The sequence below is a fragment of the Drosophila biarmipes genome, chromosome 2R, assembly GCF_025231255.1.
Source record: "Drosophila biarmipes strain raj3 chromosome 2R, RU_DBia_V1.1, whole genome shotgun sequence".
Classification (NCBI taxonomy): Eukaryota; Metazoa; Arthropoda; class Insecta; order Diptera; family Drosophilidae; genus Drosophila; species Drosophila biarmipes.
The window spans coordinates 22,147,791-22,164,581 of NC_066615.1; the positions used below are offsets into that span (position 1 = coordinate 22,147,791).

Below are 16,791 nucleotides of genomic sequence, written 5' to 3' on the forward strand. Positions count from 1 at the left end.
GGTTTGAATGATAGACAATCCCTGCCACTTAAGTTAATTCTCCATTGGAAAGGGTTCACTGAAGAAAACTTTAAGTGATTCGCCTATCTTTTATGGAAGCATTTAAAAAAAACGAATTTATGATTTATATGCGCTATAATTCCCAACTGTTTTTTCGGAGCGATGTGTCTTCAGTTCATAATGTCATTATGGGGATAATTTCAAGTATCAAATATTTTTAAAATACTGTAATGTTTCCTGGTTTTTGCAAAACAATATTTTTTAATTGTTCCATATATCGTACTACCAAAACCAAAGTTCTAGATGACTTTTTACACCGTTTCGTTTCTTTTCCCAGTGTAATTTCGCATATTGGCAAAACAACAATAAGGTTCTAATTGAGCCGACATGGAAGGGAACTCAATCCGCCCGAGAGACTGGGGGAAAAACCTACATTATTCACTTGGCTCCCGAAGGAGATGTGCCTGGGCCTCCATTGATTCGGAGGCATGCAATTATCGAATGCATTAGCAAATGCAGAGTGCCCCGAAAGCCTCCACTCACCTTTGGCCCCCATTGATCCCCCTTTGGCCCACCCGCATTTGCTTGCCCAGGCGTTCATTTATCCCGCTCCGGGCGAAGGAAAACAAACAATGGCAAACAGGGAGGCACGCCCACCTGGCAGCCCGAATGGAGCATCCGCCCACCGACTTTACATCGGTTTAATTGTTGGACAATTGATTTCGATTCGAGGGGAGTTGCCTGCAAAATAATAAAAATTATATTTATGGGAGAGATTAAGACGTTAATTTATTAAGTATTTAACAGCCCAAAGATTTTTTCATACAATTTATAGCTGATTTATCCAACTTCTGTGACTATTTTCAATTATTTAACAAAAGGGCGCATAGATGCCTACCGAGTTTTGCACAATACTTTAAAAAGTAGAGTTGCCTGCGATGAGTATGCAAATCCCTGGTAAAACCGATTCAGTTTGATGCCTACGGCCGCTTTAACTAATTCAGAAGACAACGAGAACGCCCATCCATCCATGCCTGATGCCGTAGATTTATCAAACGAAATATGAAATGAACGAAACGGAATAAACCTACGACAATGGAGTTTGGAGTATGAATGTTTCAGATGGCAGGAGGGGATTTTCGGGGCTCACACACGGCGAACGGAGATGGTATTCCATGGCATTTGGGCACACAAAATCCCCCTGTAATCCCCGGGAAAATAGAGGCAAAAACAGAGAGAGAAGTATCGCAATAAAATATGTTAAGTAAATACGAAATACAGGGCGGGAGCGGGCGGGGAAAACTAAACAATAAGCCAAAAAGTACGCTTGATTAAGTTTAACTTCCGGTCCGTTATAAATTGAGCATTTATGTGGGATTTGTTTGCGAAAACAGTTCCGACTTTGCTGGGACCAGGCCCGGCCAAAAATCTATGCCATCCATCCATCGGCTTGCCAAACGAGACAAATGTTTAGGCCAACTCTCACACACGCACACTGGCGCACGTCCATTTCCGGCGGAAGTGGTGAATAAAACATGAAACGAAATAAAATGCCGGCCCAGAGGCAGAGGTGGAGGGGAGAACTTTTAGTGGCCAACGGATACCAGAGATTTTGCTACTACTCTCGGCATTGTTGAGTTTTATTTTGTTTACTTGGGCGCAAATGGCTAAATTATTCCTGAACCAGCCAATCGAAGGGTCAAATAAAAACTAAATGGCAACGTTTCATCGGGCAAGTGCAAGGGAGTCTGGCTGCAACGCCTGGCACTTAATATCCGTAGATAACATATTCAATTTCCCCCATGACAAACTTAGGAAACAACCATCGGAGATGGAGATTCACCTGCCTGAAAGATACAGAGATTACAGAACTGCCTACTTTCTATTTCTGCATACATTTGTTCATATAAGGCGTATTTGCTTGGCCATTGCACAACCTAAGCAGGCAATTGAATTGGCAAACTGAACATTATAATCACTCGGTCGTTGAAGTCCCAATTATCGTCATTGCCTCCGGCAGACAAGAGATGGCCATCCTTATTTGGCCATTAACTGCAATTCAGGGCCCGAAATCCATTTCGGAGAGTGCATCATTAACGATCTGTGGTCCAGTTGACCGCAAATTATTTTACCAGGATTTGCACTTTTGTGCACTTGCCAAGGAGCCGGTGCAACTAATTCCTAAATTCCCATTTCAAAAGCTTTCAGCAGGATAAGACTCCAAATGGGGCTAAGATTTGTATTTATTTTTAATCCTCGCGGTCTAATTTTTTAGGCTGGCAATATTTTATTTATTTTATTATTTGCTGTCAATATGCTAAAGTTGGTACGTAGTTTTAAATTTATATTCGGTATTATCGACAATAGTATGCGATACATTTGCTGCCAAACCCATAGATGGGATCGTATTGTCTTGTGCTGGGAGGACACGGAGGACAGGAAGGACATTGTTCGAAGGACTTAAAAGAGTTGAAAGATTTGAAAGGAGTGGACGGCGGACAAGGGAATCTGCAAGAATTGAAGGTGGGTCGGCACTTTGGAGGACTTGCAAATCTGCAGACCAAATCATTTGATGGATAGCCCCGCTTCATCTCCATTTTGGGAGGGGGTAAAGTCTTTGGCTTCTTTGGTTTATTTGCACCGGGTTTCTTCTCAGCCGGCTTCTCGCTCGGTTTCTTCTCAGCCTTTTCCTTTAAAAGCACCTGGGAAACTCGGCTCTCGAAGACCGCTGTAATTTTTTCATCCGATTTTTTGGCATGGGGCCGTTTTGCAGAGGCCTCCTTCCTATTGGTAACCCTCACGTGAACGGTGCTCACATTGTCGTAGTCAGAGGGTATTCTTTTCCTTTCTTCTGGCGCCTTAGGTTCCACATCCTCATCTTTATCGTCCGAGTTGTCACTGCTTAGCATGACAAAAGGTTTGCTAAGAAGAAAATTAATATCAATTTAAAGGTACTTCCCAAGGACTGTCTTTTTATAATCGCCGAACTTTAAAGAATAGTTCCAAAAATAAATAAATAAATAAAGACAATATTATAAGATGATTTTCTTTGTAGTAGAACCTTACACCAACCCTACCTTACATCATCTTCATTGCCAATGGAGGTATTTTGTTCAGACTTCGTGGCACTGCTTTGCTGCGACAAAGGTGGACTAATATCCCTTCCGGACTCTGAGCGGCTCAAGTCTTCCCTGGGTGTGCGGTTAATATGTTTAGGGGAAGAGGGCGATCCTCGAGTGGGTGTGCCGGGATCGGGGGATCGGGGGGCAGATGATCGGGAGGCAGGTGATCGGGGATTGGGTGTGCGAGTCTTCGATAAGTGGGATGCTGGTGATCCCAGCGCACTTCTGTCCTTCCTTGTGGAAGCCTTCACAGTCTCCTTGGGCTCAAGGAAGTCCCGCTCAAAGGTCTCATATTGCTGGTAGAGCAGTTCCCCCGTTTCGGCCTTAGAATCGGCTCTGGGCACCTCGGCCTTTATGGACTCTATGAGGGGCACCAGCTCGGAGTGGCGCAGCGCTCGGTGGGGTATGAGGTCTTCCGGTCTTGGCTCCTCTTTCATGGCTTTATTTTCCTGCTTTTCATCCGAAACGTTTTTCACCGTCTGAGTCTCTGTGATGTATTCATGGGTTCCGGTTGGGAAATGCGTGACGGACTGAACTCGTGAGATGTAAATATCCTTGGTGCCGGTGTGATGCTTAACCTCCAGTTCCTTTGTCGTAGTTTCGTTAACCGCTATATACTCAAGCTCCTTACTCCCCTGGGAAGATGGTGACTGGTCTGGGCTCCTGCACTCCGTCTCATCCGTTTGAACGCCCATTTCGTGGGTCACACAGAAGCAGGATCTTCTCATCATTCCATTTAGACCACTGCAATGATTGCCTTCAAAGTCTTCTTGGTATACAGTCCCGGGATGTTTCTGGCACAAGTTTCCAGGAGGTTGCTGACAATAGTTTCGCGGAGATGACTGACCACAGTTTTGACCCTGGTAACAACACTTTCGAGGAGAGCGCTGTGGAAACTGCTGAGAAGCTTCCTGCGGAAGTGGCTGCCGAAAGTCCTGGTTGGCCTGCCTAGGAAACTGCTGCCCGTAGATAACGTTCCGAGGAGGCTGGCAAGTCCAGATTTGAGGAGATTCCTGGGGAAGTTTCTGAGGGTTTCCCTGGGGGAAATTCTGAGAAACTTCCTGAGGAACTGGTCTGTTCTGCCAGCAGGGTCGTTGACAATTGTCAAAGGACTGCTGATTCTCCTGCAAGCCACCCATGTTGCAGCACTTTAAGGAGGCCTTGCACTTCTCCTGGCAGTTCATCAGGTGACTGGACATATGCATTCCAAACCGGCAACGTGGGCATTGGCACGGTTCACTCATGGATCTGCAGTCCTGCATCCTTATAGCCATTGTTTAAACACTTATCACGTATCATTGAACAACGGTCAACAGGGACTTTCAGGCTTCGCACATACTAATTTTATCTTGGAAAAACATCGAAATGAGTATATGGAACAGGCCAGGCATGCTTGAATTTTATTTTAGACCTTGAATTTTCAGAATTTAAAAAGGTGATCATGAGAACCTCTGACTTCACCATTCATATTTAGCTCATGACACAAAAGCAAGGCTTTATTCCCCACATGTTCTGATCGAGAACGTTTGAATTTTACAACACATTTTTTTAGATACTAAAAATTGCAGAGTACAAAATTTGGATACGGGACCACCATGAGTTTCCACAAAAAGTTGAACGACTTCCACCGGAAGTTGGACCTGGCCAAATGGTACATGGGCGTGTCCACGCAGCAGGAGACGGCGATGTTCACCATGTCGGAGAGCCTCCGCGATGACTACGAGCAGGGAACGGGTGAGCAGATGTACAAGGCCCTGATTGCCCTGGGAATCCAACCGGTGATATCCAAGAAGAAGATCAGCCGGATGGTCCAGCTGAGCAGGAACAACATCCTGGCCTTTCTCTACTTCGTGATGGAGGGTTACTACAAGACGTGCCAGAAGGATGGAGTCTACAGCATAAACGAACAGTTGCTGATGAACGCCATAGCCAAGATCGACATGTTGGCCACCATTCGAGGTCTGGACACGGTGCTCCCGAGGCCCCCACAAAAACTACCCGAGGCGGAAGCCCAGTCGCTGGATTCCGGGAGCGAAGCAGAGAAGCGCCCATCGAAGAAGCGCTCCAAGAAATCCCCCTACTTCCAGAGCCAGCCGAAACCCGTTCAGCGAACCTCCCGATTGACCACCAAGCTCCCGAAGTTTGTGGTATCCTTTAAGTTCTGGCCCAACGATGGACCACCCAACTACGGAAAGGACGAAGAGGAGCCCTGGTACGCCCTATACCGACTCAATCCCGGCCAGCGTTTGATCAAAAAAACCCTCTCCGAGACTCTGGAGCGATATTTCAAACTGGGTGGCTTGGAGAGCAGCCAGGAGGAGGAGGAGGGTAAGCCCAAGAGCCGGGAGCCAGAGCCCAATATGTGCCTGGTGCACAAGGGTCAGGTGCTCCAGTCGCAGCTTTTGAGGGACGAACTGGCGGTCAAGGCGAGGGATCGCTGCCTGGAGCTGCTCGACGTGGCCGAGCCCTATAGAAAGCTTAGGAAGGCGCGGATTGTGGCCCAGTTGGAGCACGACATCGATATAATCATGGCGCGCCATCGCAACGCGATGCACTGCGACCAGACCAAAGTGCTGACCATTGAGAATGCCGACTGCGTGCTGTGCCAGAAGATGTTGGTATCGCAGCCTTGGCCGGATCCCAAGGATCAGGCTGGTCGGGCTCTGGTTGGTGATGATATCGGTATAGCCCACACGGCTGCCAGCGATACTTACCGGGGGAAGAGGCTCGAGGGAGGAGGAGGCAAGCCAGTAAGTTAAATAATAATGCTATTCAATTCTGAGTTGATTTGTTCTCGAACTAAGTAATCGCCGCCTTTACAGAAAAATAAAAAGGATAAAAAGGGTAGGAAGGCAAAAAAGGAAGAGCCCCCGCCGGAACCCCCAAAGGAAGAGCCCAAGAAGGTGTCAACCTGGAAGCCGCCACCCCGCAAGCTGGCAAAAAGCCCCTTCCGTATGCATAACATCGAATTTGATGACAAATCCTCGGAGAAATCTAGGACCATACTGGACCCCTCGGAATGCGGGGCTCCTCCGGCACCAAGAAAGTCGGCTGTATCGTTCATTTTGGCCAAGGGAAGACTCGAATCGAATTCCGAAAAGTGCAAAATGCGGACCTCCACCAAACAGGTGAAAAAGAAGTTCTTCCGGGGACCGCGTTCCAATAAGCCCTACAAGTTCAAGTACCATCGGGTCTTCCAATCCGGTCAACCAAAACCCTTTGACTTGCACAAGATAGTGACCAAGACGTTTGTGAAGGCGCTGGGTAAGTCGGAGGAGGATCGGGGGCATGATTCCTGCAACTATGATTGCCTAATGAGCGAGATGATGATTGAAGACGAGGTGCCCCCGGAGAACGAACCGGATAAGAAGGTGGCTCCAGAGCCCCAAGCCCCGCTGGGCTTGTTCGATGATCCTGATGAGGACAGGACCTCCGATGACAGTCGGGAGACCCCGGATAACTCGAGCAACCACAGCCTCCGCAGCCACGTGGATTACAAGGCGGAGATCGTGGAGGCGGTGGTGCGATGTGCCAACGCCATTTGGCAGAGGCAGGCCACCATAAAGCGGGCCGAGATGGAGCGGCTGGGCAGGATGACCCCGCGAAAGGCCCTCACCTACAAGGATACCAACAAGTTCGATCCCGACAACGCGGAGCAGATGAACCAGTTGCTCAAGGATGGCCTACGAGCCCTGAGGAAGGAACCTCGCTTCGTGCTGGCCAGTCTGCCGGAGGCCCACAAGCTGCCAATCCTGCGGGAGTGGATCAAGAGGAGGTACGGCAAGACCTACAGCCAGAAGGAGCTGGACGAGAGTATCACCGAGGCGAACAGGATTTTCGAACTGGTCACCATCTGCCAGAGCAGTCCCCCCGACCCCGATCTCATGGGTATTGATCGCCTGCCCAGATCCCAGGAGAACTTTGACAACTACAAGCGGATCAAGAATACGGTGAGTCAAGATAATGTTTTAAAGGTAAATTCGAATCTATCTTGGTCTTTCCAGGCTGCCATCGTGAAGCAAACCTTCTATGACCAGCTGAACGAGCGCTACTTGGAGACCGTGGGATCCGCCTGGTACGCGATGGGCAACTATTTGGTGCCCGGAGGACCTCCTCGCAGGACCTTCTTCGCCTACATAGCCTCGAACCCGCAGGAGATCATGCGGGCTAAGGTGTGGAACGGAGAGTTTCGAAATCACCGCGCCTTCCGCGAGAAGAGGAAGGAGCAGGAGAGGCTTCTGGGCAAAAGTGGTAGTTAGAAATAAGAGCACTTTGGTATTCGAATCTTAGGTGTATTTGGGTTTGTTGCGGGACACTCTCTTCCCGGTGATTCCCTTGCTGGCCAAGTACTCGAGAATTAAGCGTTTGGTGTGCGCCTTCAGCTGGCAGACGTCGAACTCCAGCTCCTTGTTGCAAAATCCGGCGCCTTCCATCCTTCGGATCAGGTGAATCACATGGAGCAGCACCTCGCCGTCCAGCTGCTGAATTTTGGCATGCAAATCGAGGTCCTCTTCGGTGGTGAAGGGATTCTGCTGACTTACAGCTCCTGAGAAGCCCGGCGAAGTCCATTCCGGGGGATCCTCCCTTATCAAAGAGGACACCTCCGGACTGCCTTGTTCATTTTCAGTCGGTGACGAGTCCTCCGAGTCCGAGTCCGATTCATCCGAGGAGCCTGAGGAGCTCTCATCTTCAGCATTACCCTCATTACCATTTGTTATGTACATCTGAACTTGGGCAAACATTTGCTCGAAGATGATCTGCAGCTTTTTGGCCATTTCGTAGCACAGGTGGCCAGGATTCGTGTACAGATAGGTGTTGTAGAAGATCAGCCTCACATCCTTGACGAACTCCGAGGCAGTCTGATAGCAACCAGTATTCACGCGATATCTTACGGTGGACAGATCCATGGGTTCCTTCACAATGTCATGGTAGTCGTGGAGTCCCAAGAGCTGGGCATCCAGAGGTTCGTAGAACACCCAGGCTATGTCCTTGTAGGAACTGGAGAAAAGTCTCTTGATAATGGCCTTGCAGGCAATAATTTCCGGCGAGGCAGTCTCCGGTTTTCCAGACATGCTGTAAAAAGCTGGTAATAGCAGAAAATTCCTTATGGAAGTGAATACTTCGTACCTCTTTGACAGGTGCTAAAGAGCTGGAAGGAAACCCCAAAGTATATTTTAGCAATGCCGTCATCTTTCACACACAGCTTATTTTGGTTTGGTATTTTTAGTTGGGATTTCGGATTGCCACCTCAACCCGAGCAGAAGAGTCAGTCCACAATTGCGGTTAGGACAGCAAACAAGTTCGGTTAATTATGCAAGTGCTTCTGTTCGTCCAGAAATGTGTTTGCATTTTGTGTGGGAAGATGGACCTTTGGGGAAATGCCTTTTCCCAATCCCTAGCCCGGGGGTAGTTAATCTCATTTTTCAGGACCCATGCAAACAGTCCCTTTTCCAGTGAATGTATTTAAATAAACATTAAAGTCCCTTTGAGAATTAGGCCCAAAAATATTTGTGGTCAACTAGCTGACGTCAGCGTTTTGGGTGGCTATAATTTTTTTGCATACAAGTTTTGTCAAGAGATACAACATGCATCATTTTTGGTCAAATATTTGCAGGGCTGCCATTTGGATAGTCAACAAGTTGAGCTTATAAAAAGTTTAGCAGAAATCCTGTTTAAAGTCATGCTGTTAAATTGGATTCCACATGCCTTTGGAGGGGAAGTCCTGTGGCTCTCTTCCACTGTTAGCTTGCAATCCACAATTGAGAGGAAAACAGGCTCAGGTTTCGGCTTTTCTCTCTCTGTTAACCTACCTGCCACAAAAAGTGAAAATAGGGGGCCATCCAGCCGAGTCTTGGCCACATCTTGGGCATCTCTTTAGTCTGCTGCTGGGGTTTTAGTAGAATGGTCCTGCCAGTGGGTCAATCCCCTAGGAAATGGATTACACTCCACTGACCCACTTGCGTCTATCCAGTACCATCAATATTTTATGTTAGTTAACCTGGGGGCCACACAGTTAATTTTAGATTAGGATAGATGATAGAAAATTCAAATGGATTCCATATATTATTAGAAAAATCTCCTTACTCGTTTTATTTTTTTATTATACGAGTACATTTGAGAACCTACTTTAATGTGAACCCCAGTGGATATTGTCAATACTTGTTGGTAAGGTTTGTTTGGTAGGAGCAGATAAGGAAATTAAATATGAACCCAGTCAACTATAAAAGAATTTTAACACACAAAATATAACGGTGAAATTCGTATTTTAAGTATTACTATTTTTAATAATATTTTAATGTTGTAAGAACGATGTTTCTAGGTTAAGGGTATTGTTTATATTATAACAACTGAAATAAGTGTTATTCACAATCGAAAATACCATACTTTTCTCAGAAAATCTCTGTGAATCTCGAAGTAGAATTTCTTTTGATCTTGTCGATTTGTCAAGTGCTGTCTTCGTTCTTTGGTATCCCATGGTAAACATTTCCCTTTCTATCGCCGATTTCTAGATAAAAATCTCTTTCGTTTTTTACACAAAGTAAAACTGCGGCACTCAATCAGTTGGCAGATGAAATTGTACACCTCGGGACTGGGGGCAGGTGCTAAAAGGATCGCCGCAGGGATAGGAACGGGGAAAAACGTGTGAGGCTGTCAGAGACAGGCCTTCCCCCACTTCGCCCTTACCCAGGGCATCCCTACCTGGCCATACCGCATCTTCGTCCCATTGGAACCAGGCGATATATGGGTAAATATAAGAAAAAGCGGCTCTGGCGGCGAAAAAAGCGGCAATATGAAAGCCCTGCAGAAAAACAGGGAAAGAAGTAGCAGCGGTGGAGGACTCCGAGGAGATATGAGAAATGTACATTGGACAGGCTACACAAGCTGCCCTCTGAGTGAGTGTGAGCGAGATGGGGAATACCAGGGCGAAAGAGACGGGGATGCCCGAGCGAAAGAGACGGACTCAGCCAGTCAGATGTCAAACATTCTTTTGACACTTTGTCATAGCATCTCTCGGTGACACTTGTCAGCAGTCGGATTTCGCATTCGGCGGAACGGATGCGCCGCAGTTGATTTATACTGCCTGGTATATACATTTCCTATACCCACATGTGCACCCGTTCGTGTCCTAATAGCATTTGCTTATGAATCGTCTGAATTCAATTTTGCTAATGCTCGACGAGATCCAGAAGATAACTTGTCTTCAACTTTGACGACTGATGAGATATGTATCTTTGTGAAGTATCTTTGTGATATATATGAGGAAAGATGTAGTAATAGTCGAATCTATTTACCTATCTATCTACCTTTGAATTATTCTCTTGAAAGGTACCTGGAAAAAAAATTATAGGCAACATCTTAGGATTTAAAATACTTTATTTTATGAATGTGAAGTGAATGAGCATATTAAATTATATGAACCCAATTTGCATTGATTAATTTTAGGACAGCTACTTGTGTACGGGCTATAGCTCGTACATAACTATGAGGATCCGTAGATCACCACCTGGGACCTGATGCCAGCCATCCGGGCTGAAGTAAATTTGATCGTGACCGTGGTGGAACCCACTCCGCCGGAGGTAATTTCGGCGGTAGCACCGCGCTTTCTCATCAGATCCGTGATTTTGATGTACGTTATGGTCTTGGCCGTTCCAGACTGCGTCAGAGTATACGTCTTCGTGGTGGTTCCCATCAACTGCTTGCTTTTCGAAATGGTCTCACTGGCGATGAGGGTATCCGACGTCGCCTGGGTTCCATAAGTATAGTCGTTTCCCTCGCTGCTTCCGAAATTCGCATCTATAAAGCAGACGTGTGTGCCGACCAGAAGTAAAAACACGCCGAAGAGGTACATTTTTGGAAGGTGGTTGTTCTTTGGTGAAGAGATGAAAGCTCACTGTTGGTGAAGACAATGCAGCTATTCGCTTTTATAGGGCTGCCTCGAGTGGTAAGTTTCGTGGGTTACAGATGGCCTATATCGATAATGGAAAAGGTGGAGAAGTGTCTGCAACACCTGCGCAAACATATCTTAAGCGAGACCCATTCTATCTTGTAACACGATGAAAATGAAATCACTATTGAGAAAAACAAGTTCCCCGACTATCGGATACCCGCCCTTTTTTATTATTACAAATTTTGGGTGCCACTAACATTTAAGAGGAAAGAGCAAGCGGATATAATTACATAGTCATTTGAGACCTATCAGAATATATCAGTCATTCGGATCTTCAAAGAACGGGTGTTGATACTAAACAGGTTTCAATGCATTTGATGAATCTCATTATCTTTGGAGAAAGTGAAATTTTCTTCGAATTTTTTATCAGTTTATTTTTTATTAGCCTACCATAAAAACCTAACTAGAACCATTCGATCTCTTTACTGAATAGATCAGCATTTGGTTTTCTTTACGTTATTAATTTTCAAGGTTGTTATGTTATTCCAATATAAAAGAGTTAATTAAAAGTTATCAATAAAGTAACTAACTGAACCTGTTCTTTATCAAAAGATTGTAATAAACTAAGTGACGGAAAATAATTAAGAGATGTGTCTTTAGATAAGTGTATTGCTACATAAAAACATTTCCAAGAATCCATATCATATCCACGTTTTATTGCCAAACCCTATAAAGTGCATCGTATCTTCAATAACTTGATTAAAAACAAGAAAGAACGCTTTAGTGGAGTTCCCCGACTGTGAGATACCGAAAAGTAAGTACCTCGAGGTTCAAACAGATAAACAATGCCGTATGGGTTGACAACCCTGTTTTCAAGATCTACCTTAAGGTTGTTTCTTCATAAAGACCTTACCATTATCGAGTTTGAAGGTTTGAAAACAGGTGGTAATGTTTTCAAATCTGTCAATAATAAATTGTGATTTTTTTTATTCTTAACTCGTATTATAAGCTTATAATGATTTTAAACAAAGTTTTTTAGAATTTATTTTAGTTGTTTACTTTTAATTATATTCTATTTAATCTCCTTTCGGGGTTGAGGAATTCACACTAATTATATTTCCTCTAAATCTTTAAACTGTACCTCGTAAAATATGATAATGAGGTCCTTGGCAACCTTGCTTATTCCGTGCAAAGGTGTGGGGGGGACTTTCCAAGGCCTGAACAAACCCAATTAGCGCCCAGAATTGAACGAACAGTTTTGCTATTTAACTAGCAAGTTGACGGCCATTTATCAGGGAATCTAATCTAATCCTTTTGCTGGTCAAATAAATTAAAATGGAAAGCCTTTTTCGGCAGCCAGGCACCACTAAATTACACCAAAGATAATTAACCTGTAGGGGCTGCGGATTTCGCGCGGAGCGGCAAAGTTGGAGTCTCGATGGGTTTTTGCGGGCACTTTATTAGGTCTTCGACCCAAAGCGGCGGAAGCGAAAGCGACGGAGGAGCGTCATCACCCAGGACCAAGGACGAAGGACCCAGAGCCCAGAATACAGCACCAAGGAGCGAAAGGAGCGAGCTGAAATTACAAAATGGCGCAAATTATTGCGGCACAGACTCGACCTCGTTGGCTATTTCCGTCGGCAGGCATTTTTCCAAATGAAGTTTGCAAGTAATCATGAAAAAGGTAATTTAATAAAAGCAAAATCGAGCAACATAAAACTAATTTACGGCCTGAAATTGCCTGTGAAAAGCGGGTGAAAACACAGAGAAATGTTTGCCAAGCGGGCTGAGGGTCGCCGAGTCCTTTGAAGTTCAAGGTTAAGCACAGCCGGGGAAGCCCAGCTTTCCCAGCTTTCCCAGGCTCTCCACTGCGGTCCATCCGGCCGTAATAATGGACTTGCGAAAAGCAGCAAAGAGCAAGGATCGATCCAATAAAGGATAAGCCATAGCATGCATAAGCTCCTTGAGTGGCTGAGTCCCCGACGAGCGACCCAGTGCCACATGTCCGGCAATTGCACAGCAGCAACATCGGCAGACACGGCAGCAACATCAGCAGGCACGCCAGCAACATCGAGAGCTACAGCAGCAGCAATGCCAAATAAGCGGCTCAAACGGGTAGCAAAAAATGAAAAAAAGGGACACTGTAGCAAAACGATTTCACTCCTTAAAAAATGTTTTCTTGGCGATCTATATTTGTAATGCTGTCATGGCTAGAGAAATTCTATTGCTGTATGTACTGCAATTTCAGACCATTAAAAATGTATTGCATAGTTTATTTCTTAAGCTTAGTGGAGTTTTTTGACAGATCCTTGAATGGTTTTACATTATTTTTTAATGTTGTCATAACTTGTTACCATATGTATACACAGTAAACTTTAACATTTAACAATTGTTAAGTAATTCTCGTCTTATGCAAAGTTCGAACTGAAGACCTAATAATTGTTGTACTCTTATTATTATTCTTGTGGTATTTTGGAAAGATCATAGCAGACAATATGTATAGAGCTTTCTTGTTGAGCACTAAAAATTTTACATAAAAATTCTTTTGTAATTACACTACATGAAAGCAGCAATTTAATCACAATCAGCACTAACTTTACATCGACATTTTTTATAACATTTTCCAAAAGTGGTTTCGACCCCACAGAACCCTTCATAGCCACACACACGACAAAACAATTTAAGAGGTTATTTATTCCACAGATTTTTGTGCCCCATCCGCTCCAATTTTCCACTTTGCTCATTTTTGCTGGCTTGCGTCCAAGCGCTGAAAATATTTGGCCACACAATGTTACAAGGCCAAGAACTGCAGCACAAAACATGGCTAAAAATGCTGGGGGACAACATGTTAAAGTTTAAGCAAATATGCTTGCCAGTGAGCCAAGCACACCCCCAATGGCCCTTGGCCCCCAAAATCTACCAAATGTGCCCCCTCGATGCAGCATTTTCCGGCAGGCAAACATTTTTGGCTTCCTGGGATGCGAGTCCGAATCAAAGCATTTAAGCAGGAATTTCAGTGGGTGTGTGTCCTTTTGCATTATTTAAAAGCGGCTTTAATGCCATTTTATGTTTCGGCACGCCAGCGAAAGTGGGGCAAACCAACTGGGAGCCACGACGGCGGCGGGGAAAGTTCTCTGGCCTACGCAAATGAGACCCAATTCCGCAAGGAGAGCTGCCAAGGAGCAGGTTCGAGCAGTAGGTCACCACCAGAGGAGCCTTGTGTGCCCATGTACTCCGGGGTTGGCGGAAAAACGTTTAAAGAGAGCTTAGGAATTGGGGTTTTTGTTGTGGGTGGCTAGCACTTTATTGCAGGTTTAGATTTACCTGTTATTATATTGTATATTGAGCTTGAGAAACCATTGGTTGAATATGTTTCACTATCTTGAACTAAACTGAACCGAATTATTAATATTATAAAGAAAGAAGTATGTGCGTGTATAATTTTTTTTAAAAAGTTATAAAAACAACTTTTCCGGTTTTTAATCCTTGATCCTGGGGCTCCTCCGTTCCCTGTATATTTCCCTATTTGCTCGATGTTGGCATTGTGGCTATCTGCCAAATTCCACATAAGCGTTACCCATTGGACCATACACACCACATGCAGAAATAACAATCTGTTCCCAAGGCTCTCGCAGCAGGCATTCCTTAGCCTCTGACCATCGCCATGCAGCCACTGAACATATTCTAAAGCAGAAATGTTAAAATCCATTTTAATTTCTATTATGCAAATTTGCTCAAGTGCCATGTGTCGGGTTGTCGGGGCGACGTCAGATTTAGCCCACTCCAGACCAGAAGTGGTCTGTCGCACTCGCAGGCCCAGGCATTCGAGATGGGAAAGTGGTTCAGTCTAGTCGGGTTCGGTCTCGGGCTCGGGCTCGCCTTGCCCCGAATGCATAATAACTCTATTTCGGCGGAGATGGGGTCCAAGATGAGGGGTGCGAACCGGGGACTGGACTGGACTACCAGGGAAATACAGTCGACCTTTTATAGCTTGGACTATTGACTGCTAAAAATAAGTTTGGTCTGGTACCACTGAATGGAAAAAATTGAGGATCTTAAAAAATTTAATGAGCCTATATTAACAGAACGAGGGACAATAGGATACTCGGAGAGTTACATATAAAGCTTTTGGAAAATAAATGCCCAAATATATGTAGAAAAGTGCACCTCTTAAAACTCTATTTATCCTATGAGAAAGAAACTATATTATATTTTTAGGATCTCCAGCTTTCATTTACCTATCGATATAGAAATTATGGATAGAAGTACTTTCAGATTTCTAGGATCTATATAAGCAAGAATGATATTATAGAATAACTTTTGTTATTTCTGTAAACGCATTTAATAAAGAAAAAAACATTTTCGACTCGATAAAGTTTAGAAAGTAGATAAATTTCATGTCCTACTGTAGATGGTGACCTGGAGCTGTAGCTCTCGTGGCATATGCGGCAAACTTTCTGCTAAAATAATGTTGGTTGAAAAATTGGAATGCAGAAATTTTCATAGCTGCATCCTTTCATTTTTGACATGGCCAATTCAATTTGTGAAAATATGGCACAAAGGCGACCGACAAAACAAACCGGCGGACCCGACATACTGGCACATATATATAGCATGCCACATAAGGAGGATAGTTTTGAGGCCAGGGGAGGAGCCCAATTTAAGCGCTTGCCGAGTGACACGGGCTGGGAGACTGGGAGCAGGGATGAGAGACTGGAGACGGGACACGGGACAGTACGAGCTGAGCCGGGAAGCGGAGGAAATGGGGACAGGAGACGGAGTTGCGACAGGAGCCACATGGCCGACGACAAAGCAAAGTGGGTCAAAAAGAGGAAAAATGCGAGGCATTTCTCGCGGGTGTCACACACACATATGCGCCACTCCTGCTCCTTCGCGCTCATGTTCAACATCCTCGCGCCCTTGTCATGGCCTCCACCCGCTTCTGATCCACCACCCATCACCACCCCTCGCCCGCGTCTCCCGCCACAGAGGCCCAGCGGTGTCAGCGGCGGCACTTTGACATTTTTGGAGCAATGTGCCCTGCGGCTTGAGCGGGACGAGGAATGCTGAATAGGGGGCACGGGAAGGGGGAGGATGCGAGGAGGGGGCGGGACCTGAGGCCGGGGGCACGCCCTCTGCTCGGGTGAAAGGCAAATCATGTGCGGCAACAAGAACAGCAAGGAACAAAAACAACGCAAATTCACTTAAATAAAAAAGGACCGAAGTTGAGATACTCTTGGTTAGAACTTAAGAATATAATTTATTTTTTAATAGTAAATTAATTACTCGATCGATATAATTAAAAAAAAAAGTTATAAGGCTTAGATTTTACATTTGTGAAATAATGGGGCTGAGCTATAAAGATCACTTTATAATATATAATGTCAATTAGACATTCACCTTTTTGAAAATACAAAAAAAGTGAGTTTTGTTAAGCATTTTCTATAAGTATACCCATTCTTTTAACGTCATTTGAGAACTTTATTTTATTTTGGATTACTTATTTAAATACAAGCTAAGTAATACTTATTTTTTTAAGATAATTCATATGATTTATTAAAATTATTTACCCAAATATAAGAGGGCTAATAAAAGTCCCCCAAAAGTCCCAATATGCCCTCCCAAACTCAGGGAACCCAATGCAACATGCAAATAGAATAAATGGAGCAGGATCTGTGGGACGGGGAATCGGAATGTCGCGAATGGAGGGTGAAATTGGGGACGGGGCCACCGGGGAATTAAAGGAACCACGACATTGATTTCGCATTTGGCATTCGTAGC

At 44.9% G+C, this 16,791-nt stretch overlaps 4 protein-coding genes across 4 annotated transcripts; 1 reads left to right on the forward strand and 3 right to left on the reverse strand.

Moving 5' to 3' along the window:
* Nucleotides 1-2,264: 2,264 nt before the first annotated feature.
* LOC108023046 (proteoglycan 4) lies at nucleotides 2,265-4,534 on the reverse strand. The gene is made up of 2 exons (XM_017092287.3): nucleotides 3,078-4,534; nucleotides 2,265-2,922 (listed from the first exon to the last, which is right to left on the reverse strand). Exons 1-2 carry the CDS (start codon nucleotides 4,394-4,396, stop codon nucleotides 2,355-2,357), a joined length of 1,887 nt encoding a protein of 628 aa, XP_016947776.1. The 5' UTR covers nucleotides 4,397-4,534; the 3' UTR covers nucleotides 2,265-2,354.
* A 69-nt stretch (nucleotides 4,535-4,603) lies between these two features.
* On the forward strand, nucleotides 4,604-7,406 carry LOC108023045 (uncharacterized). Its single transcript, XM_017092286.2, has 3 exons — nucleotides 4,604-5,872; nucleotides 5,945-7,072; nucleotides 7,127-7,406. The coding sequence occupies exons 1-3, from the start codon at nucleotides 4,718-4,720 to the stop codon at nucleotides 7,379-7,381; spliced, it is 2,538 nt and encodes an 845-aa protein (XP_016947775.1). The 5' UTR covers nucleotides 4,604-4,717; the 3' UTR covers nucleotides 7,382-7,406.
* A 2-nt stretch (nucleotides 7,407-7,408) lies between these two features.
* Nucleotides 7,409-8,360, reverse strand: LOC108023047 (bromodomain-containing protein 2). The gene is made up of 2 exons (XM_017092288.3): nucleotides 8,250-8,360; nucleotides 7,409-8,195 (listed from the first exon to the last, which is right to left on the reverse strand). Exon 2 carries the CDS (start codon nucleotides 8,192-8,194, stop codon nucleotides 7,409-7,411), a length of 786 nt encoding a protein of 261 aa, XP_016947777.1. The 5' UTR covers nucleotide 8,195; nucleotides 8,250-8,360.
* Nucleotides 8,361-10,478: 2,118 nt separating this feature from the next.
* On the reverse strand, nucleotides 10,479-11,008 carry LOC108022344 (uncharacterized). The gene has a single exon (XM_017091207.3). The coding sequence runs from the start codon at nucleotides 10,969-10,971 to the stop codon at nucleotides 10,603-10,605; it is 369 nt and encodes a 122-aa protein (XP_016946696.1). The 5' UTR covers nucleotides 10,972-11,008; the 3' UTR covers nucleotides 10,479-10,602.
* Between the last annotated feature and the right edge of the window lie 5,783 nt (nucleotides 11,009-16,791).